General features: G+C 49.8%; 1 protein-coding gene across 5 annotated transcripts in view; it reads right to left on the bottom strand.

Moving 5' to 3' along the window:
• Nucleotides 1-19,370, bottom strand: part of Dpp6 (dipeptidyl peptidase like 6) — a 927,623-nt gene continuing 908,253 nt past the window's right edge. For 2 of the 5 annotated variants that reach the window (XM_021163977.1, XM_021163976.1), the window contains exons 18-26: nucleotides 18,538-18,636; nucleotides 15,500-15,569; nucleotides 13,604-13,798; nucleotides 9,717-9,771; nucleotides 6,178-6,289; nucleotides 4,624-4,682; nucleotides 3,905-3,977; nucleotides 3,735-3,808; nucleotides 6-1,894 (exon numbers count right to left, since the gene is read on the bottom strand). In XM_021163977.1, coding sequence (XP_021019636.1) covers nucleotides 1,748-1,894; nucleotides 3,735-3,808; nucleotides 3,905-3,977; nucleotides 4,624-4,682; nucleotides 6,178-6,289; nucleotides 9,717-9,771; nucleotides 13,604-13,798; nucleotides 15,500-15,569; nucleotides 18,538-18,636 — 884 coding nt within the window. In that variant the 3' untranslated portion in view covers nucleotides 6-1,747. Of the gene's footprint in view, nucleotides 1,895-3,734; nucleotides 3,809-3,904; nucleotides 3,978-4,623; nucleotides 4,683-6,177; nucleotides 6,290-9,716; nucleotides 9,772-13,603; nucleotides 13,799-15,499; nucleotides 15,570-18,537; nucleotides 18,637-19,370 lie in introns of all 5 variants that reach the window. The other 3 variants (XM_021163979.1, XM_029477512.1, XM_021163978.2) reach the window with 3 other exon arrangements.

The raw sequence follows: 19,370 nt of genomic DNA, 5'->3' as shown, positions 1-19,370 counted from the left end.
TGAGTGGTAAAATAATGTTTTATTCCATGGATGACAGATGCTACCATGCCACATCCCCACAGTCCCCCCACCCCTGTCCCTTCCTGCAGCCAAAGCTGGCTCCCCTTTCAGGTCTCCTGGGCTTTGCCATCAGCTAAACCTGTTGAAGTAGTGAAAGCACACTCTGTCAGAACTAGGTCCCTTCTCTCCAGTGCCAATGCATTGCCTATGGAGAGCCCAGCTTGCAACTCTTCCAACAGACCTAACAAGAACCAAAGCTCCAAGCTCATGTGCACAGAACCAAAGCCCCCAAACATCAACAACAAAATAGTCAACATGGACACATCGCTGAGGACAGGGTTTCAGGATGCCCCAGAAGGAGAGGCCTGGGACAATGAAAACTCACATACAGGCCGTCAACAATCCCAAAAGGGAGAGATAGTGATTGGCATATTTCAAACTGGCACTTTTGGGGAGGCCAGATCAGCCAGAGAGGTGTCTGCATGCAAGCTCAACACAAGGTTAGTGCCTCAGCAAGGGTGGGGCTGCACAGACGCCAGACACGTGTTTCTTGCTTTATATACAATGGAACGAAATATACATGGTGACAGTGGTCACACATCTGATCAGTGTGTACCTTACAGTGCTGATGAGGTTGGAGGAAGCTCACCAACCTCGTTGTCAGAGCAGGAGGAAGGAGCCATCTCTGGGGCTGGTGTTGACAGGAGTGGAAGACCACACTGCCTGTGGGATACTCATGATGTTGGCTTATTTGGCAAACCTAGGAGTGGAACCCAATGTACTGTCTTGTGGTTTTAAAGCAAATGTCATCTGAAAAGACTGGACAACTGATTGGGGGAGAATGGGTAGCAGTTGTAAGGACACATGTGATGGGTGGTGGAGTCACAGGCAAGTCCTAGATAGACCCAGGGGATAGAAGGTTTTACTGACTGACTTTCAGTGAGGGCTGCTAGGCGCTCTGTGTCCTTGGTGTCTTCAGTACCTCCACCAAGTTTAACAGAGACAGCAGGTATTCAGAATAATCTCTTTATCCAAACAAGCAACAGGTAAGTAAAGCAACAAAGACAGAGAGAAACTCAGAGTGAGACAGTCCAGGGTGGGAGACTAGGGGGCGGGTCTAGTTAAACCATAGAAAAACACAAAGCATTTCTACAAGGTTAACCAGGGGCAGAGCTATAGTCTTACTTTGTACATAAAAGACCTGTTTTCTGGGTGCAGATAGGGACAGTGGAGGCTTTTCTAACAACAGAGAGAGGCCTGGCATGTCTGGGCACTGCGGAGACAACCATGCTGTCTGGTTCCCACGGTGCAGCTCTGTCAGACAGGAAAGCCAGACAGGACTCAGAGGTGGGAACAGGAACGCGGTGCGTGAGTGCAAACGGTGGGGCTCAAGGTTACAGAGAGAAAGCTTGAACTTAAGGGCCTGTTTTCTTGGGCTCAAAGTATGTCCTTACTGTCATCTGTCCTTTGCTTTGTCCCTTGGGGGAGGGACATGGGATGTGCCAGTCACTGGGGGCCAGGAGTAGGCCATGCTGCTGAGGTGGGGTTGTTCCAGGCTGTGTGGTGACTGGTTTCAACCTGGAGCTTGGTGCCCACCACCAAATGGCCTTCGATATCGAGACACATGCTATGGAATGCCCGAACCTCCACTCCCACTGCCCTTGGAGGGAGGGTGGTGGTGGTGGGGATTCCTCAGTTGCATATTGTTGTAGAAAGAGCCATGTCTGTGCTTCGGTCTCAAGCATGGTTAGTCCTCCTCCTCCTCCTCCTTTGCTGTGGCTGTTGGTATCTTATCCTGGACTCTGAAACATTCCACAAAGAAGCCGATGATGGACCTGGACAGGTGCTGCTTGAGCGCCACGCTGTGGAAGTAGTGACTTTCATCTGGGTAGATCTGTGAAGGGAGAAGAGAGAGAGAGGTTTTCTCATCCCCACTTTGCCCTCCCAAAGAGATTCCCTGCTGGAGGCATGGAGGATCTGCAGTTTTTATAACCCCCGAATTACTGATACTAGAGACACTTCAGTGTTGTGTACAGACAGTTTGCCTCTGCGTTCCCCCGCCCCACCACCAGAGGATCAGTTTTCCCAAGAGCTCCTCCCTTGGCACCTTTCTTCCCCTCATCAAAGGCAGTGGGTGTAGTCAGGATTGGGTGAAAAAAAAAAAAATGGAAAATGCCTCATTTGGCCAGAGCTACTTGTCCTAATTTACAACCAGAGTATCACACTCAGGAGCTACAGGATCACACACACACACACACACACACACACACACACACACACACACAGAGAGAGAGAGAGAGAGAGAGAGAAACACACACAGATACACAGAGAGAGACAGAGAGACAGAGAGAGAGACAGACAGAGAGAGAGACAGACACACACAGAAAGAGAGACAGTCACAGTCACAGACATAGACACAGACGACACAGACACAGACACAGACAGACAGACACAGACACACAGAGAAACAGGCTTCTAGCTAAGTGGTTCTCTGAGGACGAGAATGAACCTCAGGTTGCCTCCTGTCTGGACCCTCACATGCCGGCTTGGTGTACACTCACCAGCCTGTATCTTGGGTCCAGGTGGTGTGGGAAGGAAAGCTGAATAAAGTCTGGTTCATAATGTTTTGTGAGAATTGAATACATGCCATGCATATTGGCTCTTTTGTATATGGCTGGTGCAATGACATAACCTGTCCTCTAGAGGCGTTGTGCAAATCCTGCATGCATAAAACTATAGAAGCCAAGACTGACTTGGAATATTGCTTGTTCTCTGAGCCCAGTCTCCTTCTGAATCCTGTATTCTTCTCATGCCTTTGAGGGTAACATCATCTTTTTTTAAAGCCTGGATATGTATGTTTAACTCACAAGATGTACAGCAGAAGGCAGTAAGGTAGCACCCCTCCCCTTCTTGCTTTGCCCCTTGTCTCTGTGCACTCCCCTGGAGCTTGATGTGACTGCAAACTCTTGAGTCCTCGAGAGGCATCTGTTGTGCTGCCATGCATGGCCCCAGGTGAGTCTCTTTTCTAGGCGTGGGTGTCATGAGTGAGTGTCATGATGTGTGTAGCGTATACTTAACAAATCATAAGTGTAATATACCCTGGAATACAGTGTAACCAAGTCCTTCACACCATTCACCAACCCTTAGGCCAAGGCCTCTTCCTGATTCAACCCCCATGCATGGCTGCCACAGATCAGTAGATGCTGAATGCACAGGCAGATAGTGGTCAAAGCCAGATAGATGCTCTCTGAGGGATACAGGGTGCCATTTGCCCCTGCATTTTAAAAGACAAAGAGGTTGGAGCTGTCTCATCGAAGGAGCCAGAAAGCAAGAAGGAAACAAGAACAGTTTCCTGCATCATCCCTGTGCATCGCTGGGAAAAGGCAGGAATGGATATCAATGAAAACCACCATGGGTTTGGTTCCTGGGATAGGTAGCTCTATTGTAGCCACAGTAGTAGAGGTACTTGGGCCACACTCACAGGGGCCACGTGTGCTGCAACTCGGGCCCTCCCACACCTACTTCACACTGCTGGGAGAGTGCATATGCTGGCTTGGCCTTTCTCACTGCTTTAGGAGTGTGGGGCAGGGTGGGGTGGAATGAAAGGTGTATAGAGCTGAGTTGCTGTCAGCTGAAGGGACTTACATGATATGCTGTGGACCCCACTCAGCCCAGTACCCATGAAAAGGACCATCTTGCTTTAAGTGTTGAATCTAACAGGTAGCCTTCCATACCTGTAAGCTGTAATTGGCCTTTCCCTTGATCAGCTGCGTGATGAGCTCAGCTGTGTGCTGGAAATGGATTTTTTCTGTAGAAGAAAACAGAAGCACTCATTTGCCAAAACTCACAGCACCACCCAGGGGACCTTCAGCAACAGGGGGCCTGTGCAGGGCTCTGTCCTCACCATCGGCTGTGGCGTGGATGATCAGGAACTGCTGGTCCTCCAGTGCTGACACGCGGTGTGCCAGCTTGGTCATCTGCATGTGTGGGGCAAGGGGACAGAGTTACCTGGGGGATGGGGTTAGGGAGCATGAGAGGAGTGGGAACATTGATGGAGAGGTCAAGGGAAGTGGAGGGAAATGCCAGGCCTTCCAGAGAGAATAGCAAATGTGGAATCCAGCATGGGAGACCAGCAGCTCTCTTAGAAGAGAAGAGAGTGAAGGGGGTTCCTAACACAAGTGGCCTTGGAGAGCCATCATGTCATCCTGTGTCACTGAACAAGCTTGTCCCTGTGTCTATGCAGAGTCCTGTCTGACCACAGGATGCTGGCCTTCTGCCTGTAAATGGCTGATAACATGGTGGCTGGGGTGCAGTCAGCACAGTTCACAATTCAGTCTCCCTCGGGGTCTGGAGCTCCAACATCCTACAGTTCCATAGGTTTTCTTATCTCTCCCCACCCGTCAGAGCCAAGCAGGAGAACAGAGGAGCAGACAGAGGCCCCATTAATCCAGTTCAGTGCAGTGGGAAGGTGATTCCAAGGTTTTGATGGTGGAGCGGAGCAGCCCTTGGAAGGGGGAGTGGCTGGAGGTGAGATGGGAGGAAGGGTGGAATGAAGGGGAATAGTAGGTTGACCAGTTTCACCAGGTCCCCTGCCTTTCAAAATAGCAACTATGCTAAACATACCTCATACGCTCTGTTGTCGAGTCCATGGAGGCCAAGGTACCTCTCAGAAAATGCAGAGGCTGGACAGAGACAGAGGGAAGGGGTCATCTCTGGTTCTCCAGGGCTCCAGTGGGGCAGAACCCAGATGGAAGGAATGAGGCTGCAGTGTGGGGCCTTCTCCCTGCCACTGGCATGGCAAAAGTTAGCCTTTTGCATTGTTTTGTTTTGTTTTGAGACCAGGTCTCACTATTGCAGTTTTAGCAGGTTGGGAAACTGGATGTGTAGGCCAGAATGGCCTCACACTCACCAGAATCCACCCATTTCTGCCTCCCAAGTACTGGAATTAAATCTATGCACCACCATTCTGGGCTTAAGTTTTGGGGGTTAAAAGATATCTCTGAAATCTTCTAGGTCATGGCATAGGAGCCAAACAGTGTGTGTGTGTGTGTGTGTGTGTGTGTGTGTGTGTGTGTGTGCTATGCTTAAATGTGACATTTCTGGTGGGTTTCTCTAAGTCAGCTCAGGTCTTGGTTCTGCACATGACCTGATATGTGCCAGGTGACAGAGAAGGAGGTGGAACACCCCCCCACACACACACACACACAGCATTGTTCTGCCAGAACAACCAGGGGTGAAGGAAGGGCTCACCTCAATGTCACAGGGTTTTGTGAGTTAGGAGGGCAATGAAAGGGTTCATCAAGACCCAGGTGGGCTGGAGAGCTAGGCAGGCACAGTGCCTGCCTATCATATAGGAAACCCTGGGTCCTACATTCAACACTGAAAAAAGGGTGGGTGTGGTTTAATTCGTGCGTATTTGAATCAAGCAGATTTGGAATAACATGATTAAGAAATTAAGAAAGTGTCACTGAATTTGAACAATTCAACACACAACACATATATTCTCATGAGAAAGTTATAAGGAGTTGAAGCAGGGGTGTCCTTATGGAAAAGTCAATGAAATTTGCATTAAGGCTGTCAGCCTCTGTCTAGTTCATGAACCTCAGAGGCTGCTGGACCAGTGCCCTTCCCAACTCTGGCCTGGTGCATGGAGTCTACAGGTGCTAAGAAAGGGCACATGGTCCACAGAGGCACACAGAGAAGAGATCAGCTCCCATAGTACTCCAGTAGACTGGAAACATGAAATCTCCAGGTTCTTGGCATCCCTTCATATGGGGTCCTTGGAGCTTAAAGCCTGGTGCCCTGGCGCCCTGAACAGAATGTGTATTCTCAGACACACATTGCCAAAGAAAGGGATGGATGTCCAAAGAGAGTACAGTTCATGACCTGGGACTCTAACACAGTGTAGTCTGGGGCCATGTCTACCTGGGCAGATGGCTCCCTCTCACCCTGGGTGGTCTGGACGGCATGACAAGTCATCCTGGTAACCCATCCCTCAGCTCTGGTCCTGCTCATGGTTAGCTTCACTCTATATACTGACTAGAGACTTCCCTCCTGCCCCAGAGAGTCAGTATGCACTGGGGGCGGGGGGAGTGCTTGCTGTTGGGCACAGAGATGCTGAAAAGAAAGATGGAGCCATGCTGCAAGCTCAGCCCTGGGTCTTATCAAGGCCATTACCATAGAGTTTGAAGTCTGTTATTGGAGAGAGCGCAGAGCCGCAGGTGAAAGTCTGACCTTGATTTTCTCCCTTGGCTGGGAGGATGTAAGTACTCAGGTACCCACCATAATCCTAGGGGACACAAGAAGGAAGGAAAAGGGGCAAGGGGTGGGGTTACTCTCCACAACTCAGCAGGAAACCACCCCCAGTCCAGGAAGGCCAGCCCCCAAGACGTGGGTTCATGCAGTTTTTTTTTTAAATGAACTTTAAATATCCTTGTTGGGCAATAAATGAGACACTAAATTGTTTCCTGTGTGATACAGTCTCTCCTCTTCAGGACAAAGTGTCTAGGGACCCAGGTTAAATGTGCTAATGACAAAGAGATGCAACCTCTGCCTAGGATGGTGACAAAAGAAGACTAGTGTCCAGCATTCCAGTCCAGCTGACAATCCATTGTCCCTCCCACTTCCTCACTTAGAGCCAGTGCCTGTCCCTGTGATCTAACCAAAGGTGAACCAGAGCCTGGACAGGGTGGAGAAGTAGGCCTGTCACTCAGGGCTTCATGTAACCCTTGTGTGTGTCCTTAGCACCCATGTGGCCTGCCTGATCACTGGGTATGGGGACCCCAGCTTGTTCTCCTAGCTGAAGCTTTATCCCATCACTGTGTGGCACCTTTTAAGTATTACAGCCTGCTGAGAAGGGTCAAGGGGAAGGGGAGGATGTGACATTTGCCTTAGCACAAATGGACTGAGAACGGGAGTATAGTGGAGGTTGCAAAAGGCTTACATGACTGTCTATGAGGGTGTATGAGTGAGCATGTTGGGGGTTGGAGAGAGAGAGAGAGAGAGAGAGAGAGAGAGAGAGAGAGAGAGAGAGAGGTGAACATTTGTGAGCTTGTGTATATATGTGACAATATAAGCAAAGAAATGTAAGAACATGTATGCATGTGTGCATGTATGTATGGGCATATAGCTGAAAATACAGTTGTATGTGTATATTGTGAGCCTGTGTACCTATGTGAACATGTGAACACATATGTGTATGAGTTTGTAAATGTTGATATGGTATAAAATGTATGTGTGAGAGTGTATGTGAGCATATGTAGCTATATGAATACTGTGTGTGTATGTGTGCAAATCTGGGTATACTGACCATGGCAACATGGGGTGTGGAGAACCCCACAGTTGATGAAGCCTGGGTAACATCCACATCATGCCAAGTCCCCCATTGGTTTGATAGTGTGTCCATTTTGTTATACTGTACTGTGGTAGTGGTTTTTCCTTAAGCAGGGCAGGAGAATCTTGTCAATATTTTAAAATAACAATGAAAGTTTTTCAGTTTTCTGTTCTCTCCTTCCTTCCTTCCTTCCTTCCTTCCTTCCTTCCTTCCTTCCTTCCCTCCTCCTCTTTGTCATCCTCCCACTTCTGTAGACAGGAATATTTAGCACAGGCTAGCTCTGGACTCTCCTTCCTGCTCTGTAAGAGTCCCAAGGGCTGGGGTATGGATGTGCACCACCCACCCAGCACATCATTTTCTAGGAAGTAGGGTTTTCTTTTTTTTTAAATAGACTCTAGATATTCCTATAAGCCATTCTGGCCAGAGTTGGCAGGATACAGCTCACAGATGTCCCCTTGTCTGTGAGGAGCAGATCCGTCTGCATAGGGTTCTCTGGCCTTGAGCTCTCACTGTGGAAGGAAGGGATACTTAGAGCTAGGCTGCATGAAGACTCACATAACTCATGAGGAAACAACAGGAAAGGCCACAGGTTAAAGTACTGAAAGAATTGATGGCACCTGAGACGAGACAGTGCAATAATAGTCATAAAGAGTTGACAGGCCATGGTGAGCACCCTGGGAGAAGGGAAGTGAGAACCCAAGTTGGAGGCTCACAAAGTATCTGTTTAAGACATGTTTAAACAAAGCACAACAAACCCTGGGCAGACCCATGCTACTAAGTGAAGTGTGGCCTCACTTAACAGAGTTGGAAAGGATAGATCCATCAAGAGCCTAGGCTGCTGCATGCCTGAGTCAGGCTGGGGGTGGGGTGGGAGGTGAGGGGATGAATAGCATCAGAAGGTGCATGGTACCTCTCCACATGACACACTTGGCTGCCTGTGTACCCAGTGGGCTATACTCTGGTAAAGCCCACCAACATCCAGATGACCCTGGGTCGGCTGTGGCCAGAGAAAGTGACATGGTCCCAGCGGGCTGGGCATTGGTGTGAGTTTGAGGAGCGTGAAACTCAATGACAACATAGGCTCTGGCTCCCTCATTTCTACCACTGGGGTATTGGGAAGTCAGTGTGTGAGGGTTAAGGGGTAATGGTGAGTACTGACCCCCAAATAAGTTTATCATTGATCTAGCTGTCTCTGGGCTTCTCACAGGCACCAGTGTCTAGAATAAGCCTCGGGGCAATCTCCAGGCTCTGTTCTGTCTCTGAGCTAAGAAGAGAGTCCACTAGAGCCATCTCTGCAGGTTCAGATGAAATGACTCTATAGGCTAATGTTTTGACCATGGGTCCCCAGCTAGTAGCACTATTCTGGAATACCATTGAACCTTTCAGACATGAGCCTAACTGGCAGGCATTGGGCCACGAGTACCCTCTTTAAAGAAGAAGGGAGCCTGAGGTTCTAGCACAGTTGTTAAGATGCACGGCTACAGCCAACCCTCTGGCCTCAGCCTTTCTGCTTTCTCTGCTTCCTAACCCTTACTCCAGAGATACAACTCTAACTCTTACTACCATGGCTGCTACGTGTTCCCCAACATGAAAGCCAACAGACATCTTTTCTCCCTCAAGTCGCTTTTTGTCAGGTAGTTTTGTTTGGTGAGAGCCAGGAGCCATGAGCAAAGTAATAAGGTAGTGGTGGGCTCTGTTGGGCCTGTTTCTGAAATCTCCCATACAGTGCTGTCAAGTCCCAGTATACACTGCTCCCTAGTCTGTGATATATATTCTGATGCTGACTTCTGGGGTTCCCTGAAGGGCTGTGCTGGGGGCCAAGGGGTAGGGGAGGTACAGAGTCATGAGCTTTCTGAGAGGAAGGGGTCTCCAGTCTATGTTGTATGAAGAGGGAAGTGTGGCCTATTAGGCCACGCAAGTGGCCCTTGAAGACCTGCTTCCCATCACTGGGCCTCCATGAAGAGTCCGAAGAGGCTACCCCAAGTCATGTGATGGACTGCCAGGTGGAAACTGCTATGCTTTAGCCATGGGGAACCCACAGCCTTCCTTCCATCTGAGAAAACATGGGGATTAATGTGACTGTACATGGGAAGATGTCCACCCCCTGGGTCCTGGTCCCTCCTCTCCTGGAGTGCCCACCAGAACTCACCAGGCTCTGCAAGAGAAGAAATGAGGGGCTCAGGGGAGCTCTCTGACAAGGACCCGGCCTATTTCCCTCCTTTCAGGTCATGTGACAAAGGCCAAAGGTAAGCTCTCCCCACAAAGCTGTAGTCACTAATCTCTCCTCCTTCCCCCAAGATGATCTCAGAGGGGCTCACAAAGAGGCTTACACCATTCTGTACTCCAGGGTTCACAAGCCCAGGCTGAAGACAGTACAACTCACCTTCCCAAACACAGCTACCCGAGTCTTGTCGATATACTGCTCCTTCAGCATAGTTCTGCAGGCAGAGGGGAGAGAGGAAGAGAACTTATGTGGGTCTCCTCTGTGGTGTGTGGTCTACAGCCATATTGATTATCCATAGCACACATGAAGAACCTTTTCAAATTAGAAAGAATCTTGGAATTCTAAACGCAGTTGCTGATGGTTTTTATTTATGTGGCGCTCACAGTATATTTACACTCTAAATGCAATAGCACCCTTGTGAGGCTTCTGGAGGGATTTCCAGGTGCACAGCTGAGATGTTGGAAGCAGCAGAGAGCATCAGAGGTCTTTGGGCCCCTCCTTTTCCATCTTCTCTTCTGCAATAAGGTGCTGGGTTATGCGACTGTCCTTACACAGTGGACGTTACACCCACCACGTGGGCTCCCAAGGGAATATGAGCAGGCAGAAGACATTCAGAGTTAGAGAGCTTCAGGAAGTTACTGCCATGGGCCAGCATCGACCTCCTCCTTCCACACAGAAAATCTACCCTGATATCTGATGGTGCCAAGCCTTATAACCATTGCTGGGCTCTTGTTCTGTGAGCTTCTGGGTTGAGGAGTGATATCACTGATGTTTTCCTAGAACATGTCTGCTGTTGTCTTTGCTCAGCTGGTGAGCTCACTCCTTGTTTTTAGAGAATGAAAGAAAATGGTCCTTATCCTTTCATCTCCAAGCTCCAAGGGAAGGGCTCCAGGGACTACATCCTCACAGGTATGTTAGGACTCAGGATGTTTTTCCTGGGTTCTCCATGACAGGGAGGAGACAGTGGGCCTCACTGTCAGATGGGATGAAGTAAGAGCAGGAGAAGCCAGGGAAGGGAACTAGGCAGGAGGGCAAAAGGCAAGGATAGTGCTCCCATGAGCTCCTTCCTTCCCCAGCCTGTCTAAATACTACCTCATTTTCCCTGGGAAGCCTGTCTGGGGTAGTGTGGGTTACAGGCAGCCATCTGCTCCTCCTCCTTGCAGACAGAAACCAGTGTCACTTGTTCCTGTCCTCCCACAGCCAGAATCTGGGCCAGCTGGTCCCTGGCAAGCCAGCTTGCTATCTGATGATGCAGACCCTTACAAGTGTTCCCAGGCTATCTTGTGCTGGTGTAGAGTGGGAGCTCTGGGTTCTGGATCACTCAGGGTAAGTCCAAGGAAATAAAGAGAAGGTTACCAGGCTATTTTAGAGTCAAGGAACTCTTTCTTCCTTCCTTTCTTGGAGTTTCTGGAAGCGTCTTCTGTGTTCCTGACCAGCTAGTGACATCGGAAGACTGGAAGCTAATGTTATCATAGTCATGGCTGTCCTAAACTGGGAAAAGTCTCTTGAGGTGAGTCTGTCCTGCTTGGTTGTATAGATGGATAGACCTGCGTCTTCGTGGACACTGTTGTTCTATGGAGCTTCAGCTCTGGGGTCTAATACCTCCGTGGACCTTCAGAGCCCACGAGCTCCTTGCCTTAAAAGCAAACACAAGTGCATATGTGTGTAAGCATGTGTAAGTGTGTGTGTGTGTGTGTGTGTGTGTGTGTGACTTCTGTCAAAAGCACCCTCACACAAATACCTTCTCTGATTGTTGGGTTTTTTGAGATGTTCTCCTCTGTGCCTTCATATTTTGTGTATATAGATTTTTTTTTGCCTACATGTATGTCTGTGCACGGCATGTATGTAGTGCCCTTGGAGGCCAGAAGACAGCACTAGGCCTTATGGAACTGGAGTTACAGACAATTCTGAACTATCAGCTATCATATGGGTGTTGAGTATTGAACCTGGGTCTTCTGGAAGAGCAGCTAGTGCTCTTAGCTTCTGAGCCATCAAATCAGCCCTCTGTAGTTTTTTTCCATAAGACAGAAGAAGTTTGAAGACATCACCTTGTCTCTATTTGGCTGGCTCACACTCCCTGTTGTGGCTTGAACCTCCTACACACACTCATGTTTTGGGCTTTGAGCACTTGCTCCTTGTGTAGTGGGGCTACGTGGAGGAACTATGGACATTCTGGAGGTGGGCATCAGCTGGTGGAAGTGAAGCACTAGGGTGGGCCTCTGAAGGTTGGCCTTGGTTCCAGCCTTGCTGTGTTTCCTGTCCATCCACGATGTGAAGAGCAGCTTCCACACACTCCTACAGCCAGAAACCCTGGCACAACTCTCCTGCCATGACAGATAGCCATGACAGAACTGTGAGCCAAATAACCCTTTCCACTCTTAAATCACTTCATCTGGCACCGTGACCACAGCGACACAAAGGCAGCAAACACTCCCTGGAGGAGAAGGCCCTTTGCAGTCTTTACAAAGCATACTCGGAAAGTCAGCCAAGTCTCCTCTTCTGCATCTTGGAAGCTTGAGGTGTGTGAGCAAGATCAGCTCACTGCAGACTCCAGCACACAAGGGAGCTCAGCTAATGCTGTGTTCTCCAACCATACCCAGGCCTAGGAACACACATGCAAAAATGACACCGTCCATGCCTCATCCTTGTCTGTTCACGCTTGTGGTTCTGCAGGGTGGCTGACTGTTTTCAGTTCACTCCCAGTGCACAGACCTGGGTCTTTGGTTTTAGATCAGGGACGAGGGACTAAGGTGCATATCTTACATACAAAAGCAGACCTGGCCTCCAGGTTCTCCCAGCATCCCTCACTCCCTGCCTGACATACTCTGCCCTCTATCCTGAACTTTCCAGCCCAGGGACTGAGCTGCCCCTCCCGCAGAGGCTCTTCCCTATGTAATCCAGATATTTTGGCCCCTGCCCACCCCTGCACTCCCCTCCTCTCTTTCTCTTCCCATACAAACTTCACTAGCATCCTTCGTTGGGGGCCAGTAAACTTTCTTGAGAGCAGCTTCCCAATAAACCTGCATTTAACATACTCCGCTCTGTCTTGAACTGGCTCATTTCAGCAGTAGAGAAATAACTCATCACTGGGTGCTGTGTGACCTTCGCAGAGGGAGACCTAGATACTGGTCCAGGTTGCTAATGCTCCGTTACAACTTCTACAGCAATGCAAACCATGGTTTTGAGCACCTGTCCCCTGGCAGGGAGCTTCTTCTCTTCTTGGTGGCAATTTGTGGGTCTCACCGACTTGGTGACAGCTTGTGGGAGAAGAGTGAAAACAGGGTACTGCTCAGAGCCCAGTGGCATTCTGACCAGTCACCCACACATGCACAGGGTCCCCTTCTTTGTAGCGAGATGAATCCTGTCCTTGCCCTGCTCCCACTCATATTCTCTCTCTGGTCTTCCTTCTGGACTTCCTGGAGACGACTGGACACCTGACCATAGAAGCCACAACGCAGAGAAGCCAGGAAGACTGCAATGGTTTGGATGTAAAATGTCCCTTGTAGGCTCAAGTGCTCTTAGCTGGGTGTCATATTTTGGAGGATTTTAGGAGGTGGAGCCTCACTGGAGGAAGTAGGTCACTGGGAGATGGGCCTTCAGGTTTGTAGCCCAGCCATATTTCCTGTCTTCTCTTTGCTTCCTGATCCATTGAGATCCAAGAGATTGTAACCAAGATTCTTCCTACCATGAACGCTGTAGTGGACCCAGATAAGCCTCTCCTCCCTGAAGCTGCTTCTTGTCCAGGACTTGGTCACAGAGATAAGAAAAAGGATTAATACACAGACCCAGTTCAGTCTTGGCCTCTGGCTTTATACTCAGATCAGTTCAACACAGAAGCCACCAAGCAGCATGGTAAGCCATCAGGAGAAACCTGCTGGTGGTCTCTCTGGAGACGTGCATGCAATTGTCCACAGGACTTTGTGAGTGCAAGCACAATATATGGAAAGCAGCAGCATCCATCTGGCATGCCCCAGCTGCAGCCCCTGCTGAGAGCATCTGCTCCACCTTCCCTGCCCCACCCCTGCCCAGCCAGCATGGCTGCTCACCTTACAGCTTCCATCTGGTCCTTCTCCTCCAGGAAGCCTAGCCGCCTCCGTACTTCCTGTAGGAGCTTGGTTCCCTGGAAGCCGCTGCCTCGGCCGTCACACTTGACCACCACTGCTCCATGGCTGCTCACCAACACTGTTTCCCAGGTCACCTCAAACCTCTCTGTCACGCTCTGACTCCCTGGGGTACCATCCCTAGAAGAGATAGGTTTTCAATGTGCTGCATGGTGGCTGGCACAGCACATCTGGGAAGCTTTCCCACAGGAAGCAGTGTCTTTCCCATTACCTGGTGCCCTAGGACTGCTCCAGTGCCTCGGGCTCTGCTGTCTAGGGTGCGTGAGCCAGGTATCATTCATATACTCCTCAGAGAACCCTATGGCGCCACAGTCATCCCAAGTGTGTGTGTGTGTGTGTGTGTGTGTGTGTGTGTGTGTGTGTGTGTGTGTGTGTAGGCTACTGGTCAACTCTGATGTTACTCCTCAGGCACTGTGTGACTTGTTTTGTGCTTTTGGGGTCTTTCTGGCCTGGAACTCAAGCAAGTGGACTAGGCTGGCCTAGATAGGATGCCCAGGGACAGTCCTGCTGGCTTCCCCAGGGCTGGGATTATAGGGTACGTCACTATACCTTTTATTTTATTTTATTTTATTCTATTTTATTTTATTGGCTTTTTGAGACAGGGTTTCTCTGTGTAGCCCTGGCTGTCCTGGAACTCACTCTGTAGACCAGGCTGGCCTCAAATTCAGAAATCCACCTGCCTCTGCCTCGCAAGTGCTGGGATTAAAGGCCTGTGCCACCACTGCCTGGTCTACCCTATATATTAAAAACATAATTTCTGGGGCTGGAACACAGATCCTTGTATTGGTGCATCAAGCACTTTAGCTCTGTCCCCTGAACTCTGGTGAGCATTTCCATCATGCTGAATCTCTTCCTGTCCGCTTGGGGTTTGACACAACGTGATCTGCTCCTACTCTCATGCCTGTCTCTGGAGTGCCCAGGATGTTGGATTCCTTCAGCCACTCCTTGGTTTAGAAACCTTCTTTATGGTTAAGTTGTAAGAAGCAAAACCCAGACTGGCCCAGTGACTTTCCTACTTTCTCCTGGAGGTAGGACTTGGGGAGGAGGTACTGGACTTGGCTCTTGGCTCTTGGTTCTTTACTTCTCCTCTAAGGATACCATGCTGTGGCTTCAAAGGACTTTCAGTGGAAATTTATACCATGAGAAACAGCCCATGCTGCTGCTGTGGGCAGATGTGGGGTGGAGGGCACTCTTGTGTCATTATTATGCAGCAGTTAAGGGCAAGGATGTGTTCTGAGAACTGTACCTTTGGGCCGTGCTGTTGTGTAAATATCAAACTGAGCTATATGAAGATGTTATTAGATGATATGATCTTGTGGCACCATGGTGTTATATACTTGTCAAGGTCAGAAATGTTCTTGCAATCTCACTACAATGATCAAAACACCACTGTACTTCTACCTGCAGGGGATCTTCAGGAGCTACAGTGAGTAACAAGTCAATCTGTCTTAAGAACTAAACACACAACATCATCTACCCACCCTACTCCCCTCAAGGGTTCACTGTTCCCTTTTCTTGCATTGATGAGTCTCAAGAAGGCATCTGCAGAGAGGGAGAGAGGGAGAGGGAGAAGGGGGGAGAGAGAGAGTGGGAGAGAGAGAGAGACAGAGAAACAGAGAGAGACAGAGACAAAGACAGAAACAAAAGAGAGAAGGAGGAGGGGAAAGAGAGAAAGAAGAGAGAGAAGGAGAAAGGAAGGAAGAAAGGAAAAAAGAGAGGAGGGAGGAAGAAAGGAAGGAAGGGAGGGNGGGAGGGAGGGAGGGAGGGGGAAAAAAGGAAGGTAAAAGGAAGGAAGAGAGAAAGAGAGGCAGTCATACTTACACCACGAGCAATAAGGGGTAGTGAGCCGTGTCAGTGAAGGTGGCCGGCTTCAAGATCTGCATTGGCAAGCCTGGGGAAAGGGGGAATACAACTAGGTCAGGGACAGCTGGGGCAGGGGATTGACTAGTGTGTACCCTGGTTCTGTTTCTTCAATTCTGTGGATGCCCTGTGGGAGGGAAAGGTAGGAAGTCCACAGAGGGAGCTTCCATAACAACTTGTTGTGGGCTCTTGGGCAGGCCACTGGCTTTGTGGCTCTCTCTGGGCTGGAGCTCAAACTTCACCTTTCACGCAGAAGTGTGTGAACCTCCTCAGGTCCCACAGGTACCTGCCGGTGGCAGAATTCCAGGTAGAGAGAGCCACTGAGGGCCAGCCCAGCCATGCGCTGGGATGGATAGATCTGTACATGCCTAGTGCCTGCAGAGGCCAGAAAAGGGTGTTGGAGCCCCTGAAACTAGAGTTACGGACAGTTGTGAGCTGCCCTGTGGGTACTGGTAATTGAACCTCGGTCCCCTGGAAGAGCAGCCAGTGATTTCAACTGCTGAGCCAGTTCTCAGCAGTTGGTTCTGGGAGAGGAAAAGGTGAGGTGAATTGGTATGCTCAGGTGAGAGGCATACTGAACTGATGGGTGGAGGAGAACACCTCTCTACCATGACAGGTTCATACCAGGCAGGGCTGACTATCCACTAGATCCTCCAGGACAGGACAGGATCCTAGGGGAGGGGTTGGGATAGCTGTGTTCCTGTGGCCACTGATGTCACTGGGTTTGGTCATTGGTGTCATGAGATGGAGAGGCCTCAGGAAATCCCACACCACTTTCTTTGTTCACCCCATCTTCAGAACCAGCCTTCCTGCCCCAGCAGGAATGTGTTTATTGAGAGTAACTACAGGCCAGATTACCAGAGGCCCAGCAATTAAATGGGAATTAGTGGCTTTCTAGTGCAGTGACTACAGACACACCCTGGCAGCCTGCTCAGAAGACTCATCCCAGACCTGGCAGCCAGCTCGGAAGCATCCTTTCATTATTGACCCAGCCTGACTGCTAATGGCTTGCAAATTGGATCCATGGCCCAGGGACTGGCAGAGAGGCAGACACTGCAGGGTATCACAGAGATATCCACAACACATGGAGTAGTTGTGTGTAGTTGCACTGCGAATGGACCTGAGAAGAGGCTGCAAGTCTGAAGACTGCCCTGAGGGAGCCGTTCTGAACACCACCTACTTTCCCAGAAGCCTTATCTAGCAGCGGAAATAAAAAAACAAAGGTCGTCCCTGGTTCCTTCTGCTGCAGTGCTGGGGAGGCCTGGGAGCAGAGCTGGGTGTTAACAATGCTCCTACAGGTCCTCTGTTGCTTTCCTAAGGGAAGGTGAGGATGTCAGGGTTCAAAATTTGGAGATGGGATGACAGCAGAAGGCAGAGTAATGAGGAGGAAGGGGCTCTGGGAGCTGCAAAGGAGTGGAGCCCTCACAGGGAGGTGAATCACACTGGGTTTTGCAGATGTGCAGAAGTGCACAGTGCATGTTGGACACAATATCCAGAGCATAAGTGCAATTCTCTGTCAGAATAGACTATGACATTCTCAGGCAACAGCTTTTAAAATTCTTCTCCCTCCTGAGACCCCTCCCCTTCATTTCTTCCCTTGTTCCCTTCTCAGAGGAGGCCTCTGGTCTGGGGTGGGTTGGAGGGAATTGAACTCACAGCCCAGCCTGTTTCCACATGTGACTGACTCCAGAGATGGATGGAGCTCCATCCTGGACATCAGGGACAACACAAGCACTTCCGGATTTGATGGGGACCTGGGGTGCTGCGGTGAGTGGTCTGGGGTGGACCACATGTGTTGGTTAGCTGCTGTTACATCGTGTTTCACTTGGGGTCCTGTGAGAGGGGATCCACAGTGACCCCCCCTAAAGCATGCTTACTCTTGCCTAAGCTGTGTTCTGGATGATGCTCTGTTGCCTATGTTAACCCAAGGCCCACTGAAGGGACAGTTGATAATTCAGTGCAGGCAGCCTTCCTACACAACTGGGCTCATTCTCTGTTCTTTAAACACCCACACCATTTGCTTTCTGTTGTAAATGAGTTGCCCCACTGTGTTCACTGTGTGGTTCCACTGTGCCACTTGGGGTCCTTACTTCCTGCTCCTGGGAGTGTACAGCCTGCAGGTGGCTGAGTCATCTCTAGACTGTAGGGCAGAAGGGTATTATACGCCAACTCCATCAGCAAGCCAGAGCAGATGCAGAAATCTTGGAGATGGCCCAGGAAGGTACCTACAAGGCATATAGCTCCACCTGCCCCTCCAGTGAGTCTAGTCTGCTTTCCCTAAGCCTGGCCACCCTCAACTCTTGAGACAGAGCATTTCCAGTGACTATGGATCAGACAGAATCCTCCCAGAAACTGAAGCCTGCCCATGACTGCAGAGATGAGGGCAAGAGGGATCTGAATGAAGGCCTTTGGGTACCTTTGAGCTTTGCGGGTTTAAGCAACTGAGCTGTTCTGTGCCCATTTGCTAGAGAACCTAGGAAGAAGATGAGGCTTTTTGGACACTGGGGTTTTCTAGGGTTAAGGACAGTGGGCAGCTACAATTCTAGAGTCAGCCAGTGAGCTGGGAAGCATATGAAGTGTTGGTAACTTCCCAGCTGCTGCTAGCTGATTCCAGCAAACAGGTTGGATCTTATAGTCTAGTGTGGAGGCAGTGGCTGGAGTGTGAAAGAAGAGAGGCAGGAGGAGGGCAGGGTCAACACCTTCAGGATGCATTTCTCCAGTTGCAAGGACACTGCCCATAGCCAGCACCAAGGTAGGACACTGAGGAAGGAAGACAGCAACGTACAGAGGACAGAGGTAGCGATCAGAGAAAAGGCTCTGTCCTGCCGTCTTCACGGGAGGAATCATAAATCTGTCTGTGGTATTGGCTGTTACCAGATCATCTTGAGGTAGTGGATAGTGAGCTGGAAATAAGGTGGTGGCCGAGCAGGGAGGCACCTGGGTAGAGCCGAGCTTCCATCCAAGGGTGACCTTTCAAAGGGCAGAAGAGCAGTACTTACTGTAATCTTCTACTTCAATTTTTCGGTATTCAATCTTGGGCATCTGCCGGTCGTTGATAGCCTTCTGAACTTCCTCATTTGCTTCCAAGTCAAACATTCCTAGAAGTGGGGAAAGAAGAACACACTGGATTCTGGGGCCTAGAGGGGCGGGCAGGTAGGCAGGGCACACCTCCTACACTGCTTCACCCAAGCAGCCCTTGGCGTTGCTTACTGCTGTACAGAGAGAGAAGATGAAATATCAGATAGCTCATTCAAGACTTGGGGCCCTAGTATCAAATCAGGAATATGGGCAGATCAGAGATCTCTATGCTCCATCTGCCCACCTCCTTTTCAGTATGGCATTGGTGTGATTCACTGTAAATCTGTTGGGTTCAAGAAAAGCAATACCACTTATCTGTGGGGGAAAAGAGCCACACCAACCAGGCAATGTCAGCAGAGAAGATACCAGACTGTGGCCTTTATCAGTTACCCCACTCCCAGATTTCTTGCTTTAACCTGTAAGTTATCTGCTCTTTAGAGACTTGGAGTTGGTGACCATAGTCACAGATAGCAATGTCCCAAGAGCAATGTTTTGCAATTTGAGGGCTTACCCTCCCTCATGCATGGTGACTAGGTGACTGTATTGTTGGCTTATCTGCATGGCTCTTCATTTTCAGGTTACAACATACAAATACCACATCAGAAATCTCTTCAGCTGGAAGGAAGGGAGCCCATTTTGCTCACCTGCTGAAATGGCTGTGTGACCCCATTTCACCCTCTCATGCATAATAAGCCCACAGGTCTTCCTTTTCTTTGCTTTCTTTAAGGTTACATGTAGGGTTGGCTTGTGGCTC

Source organism: Mus caroli, chromosome 5 (genome assembly GCF_900094665.2).
Source record: "Mus caroli chromosome 5, CAROLI_EIJ_v1.1, whole genome shotgun sequence".
Taxonomy (NCBI): domain Eukaryota; kingdom Metazoa; phylum Chordata; class Mammalia; order Rodentia; family Muridae; genus Mus; species Mus caroli.
The sequence above is the reverse complement of the archived record's forward strand: the minus strand, read 5'-3'. Positions and strand labels throughout refer to the sequence as shown.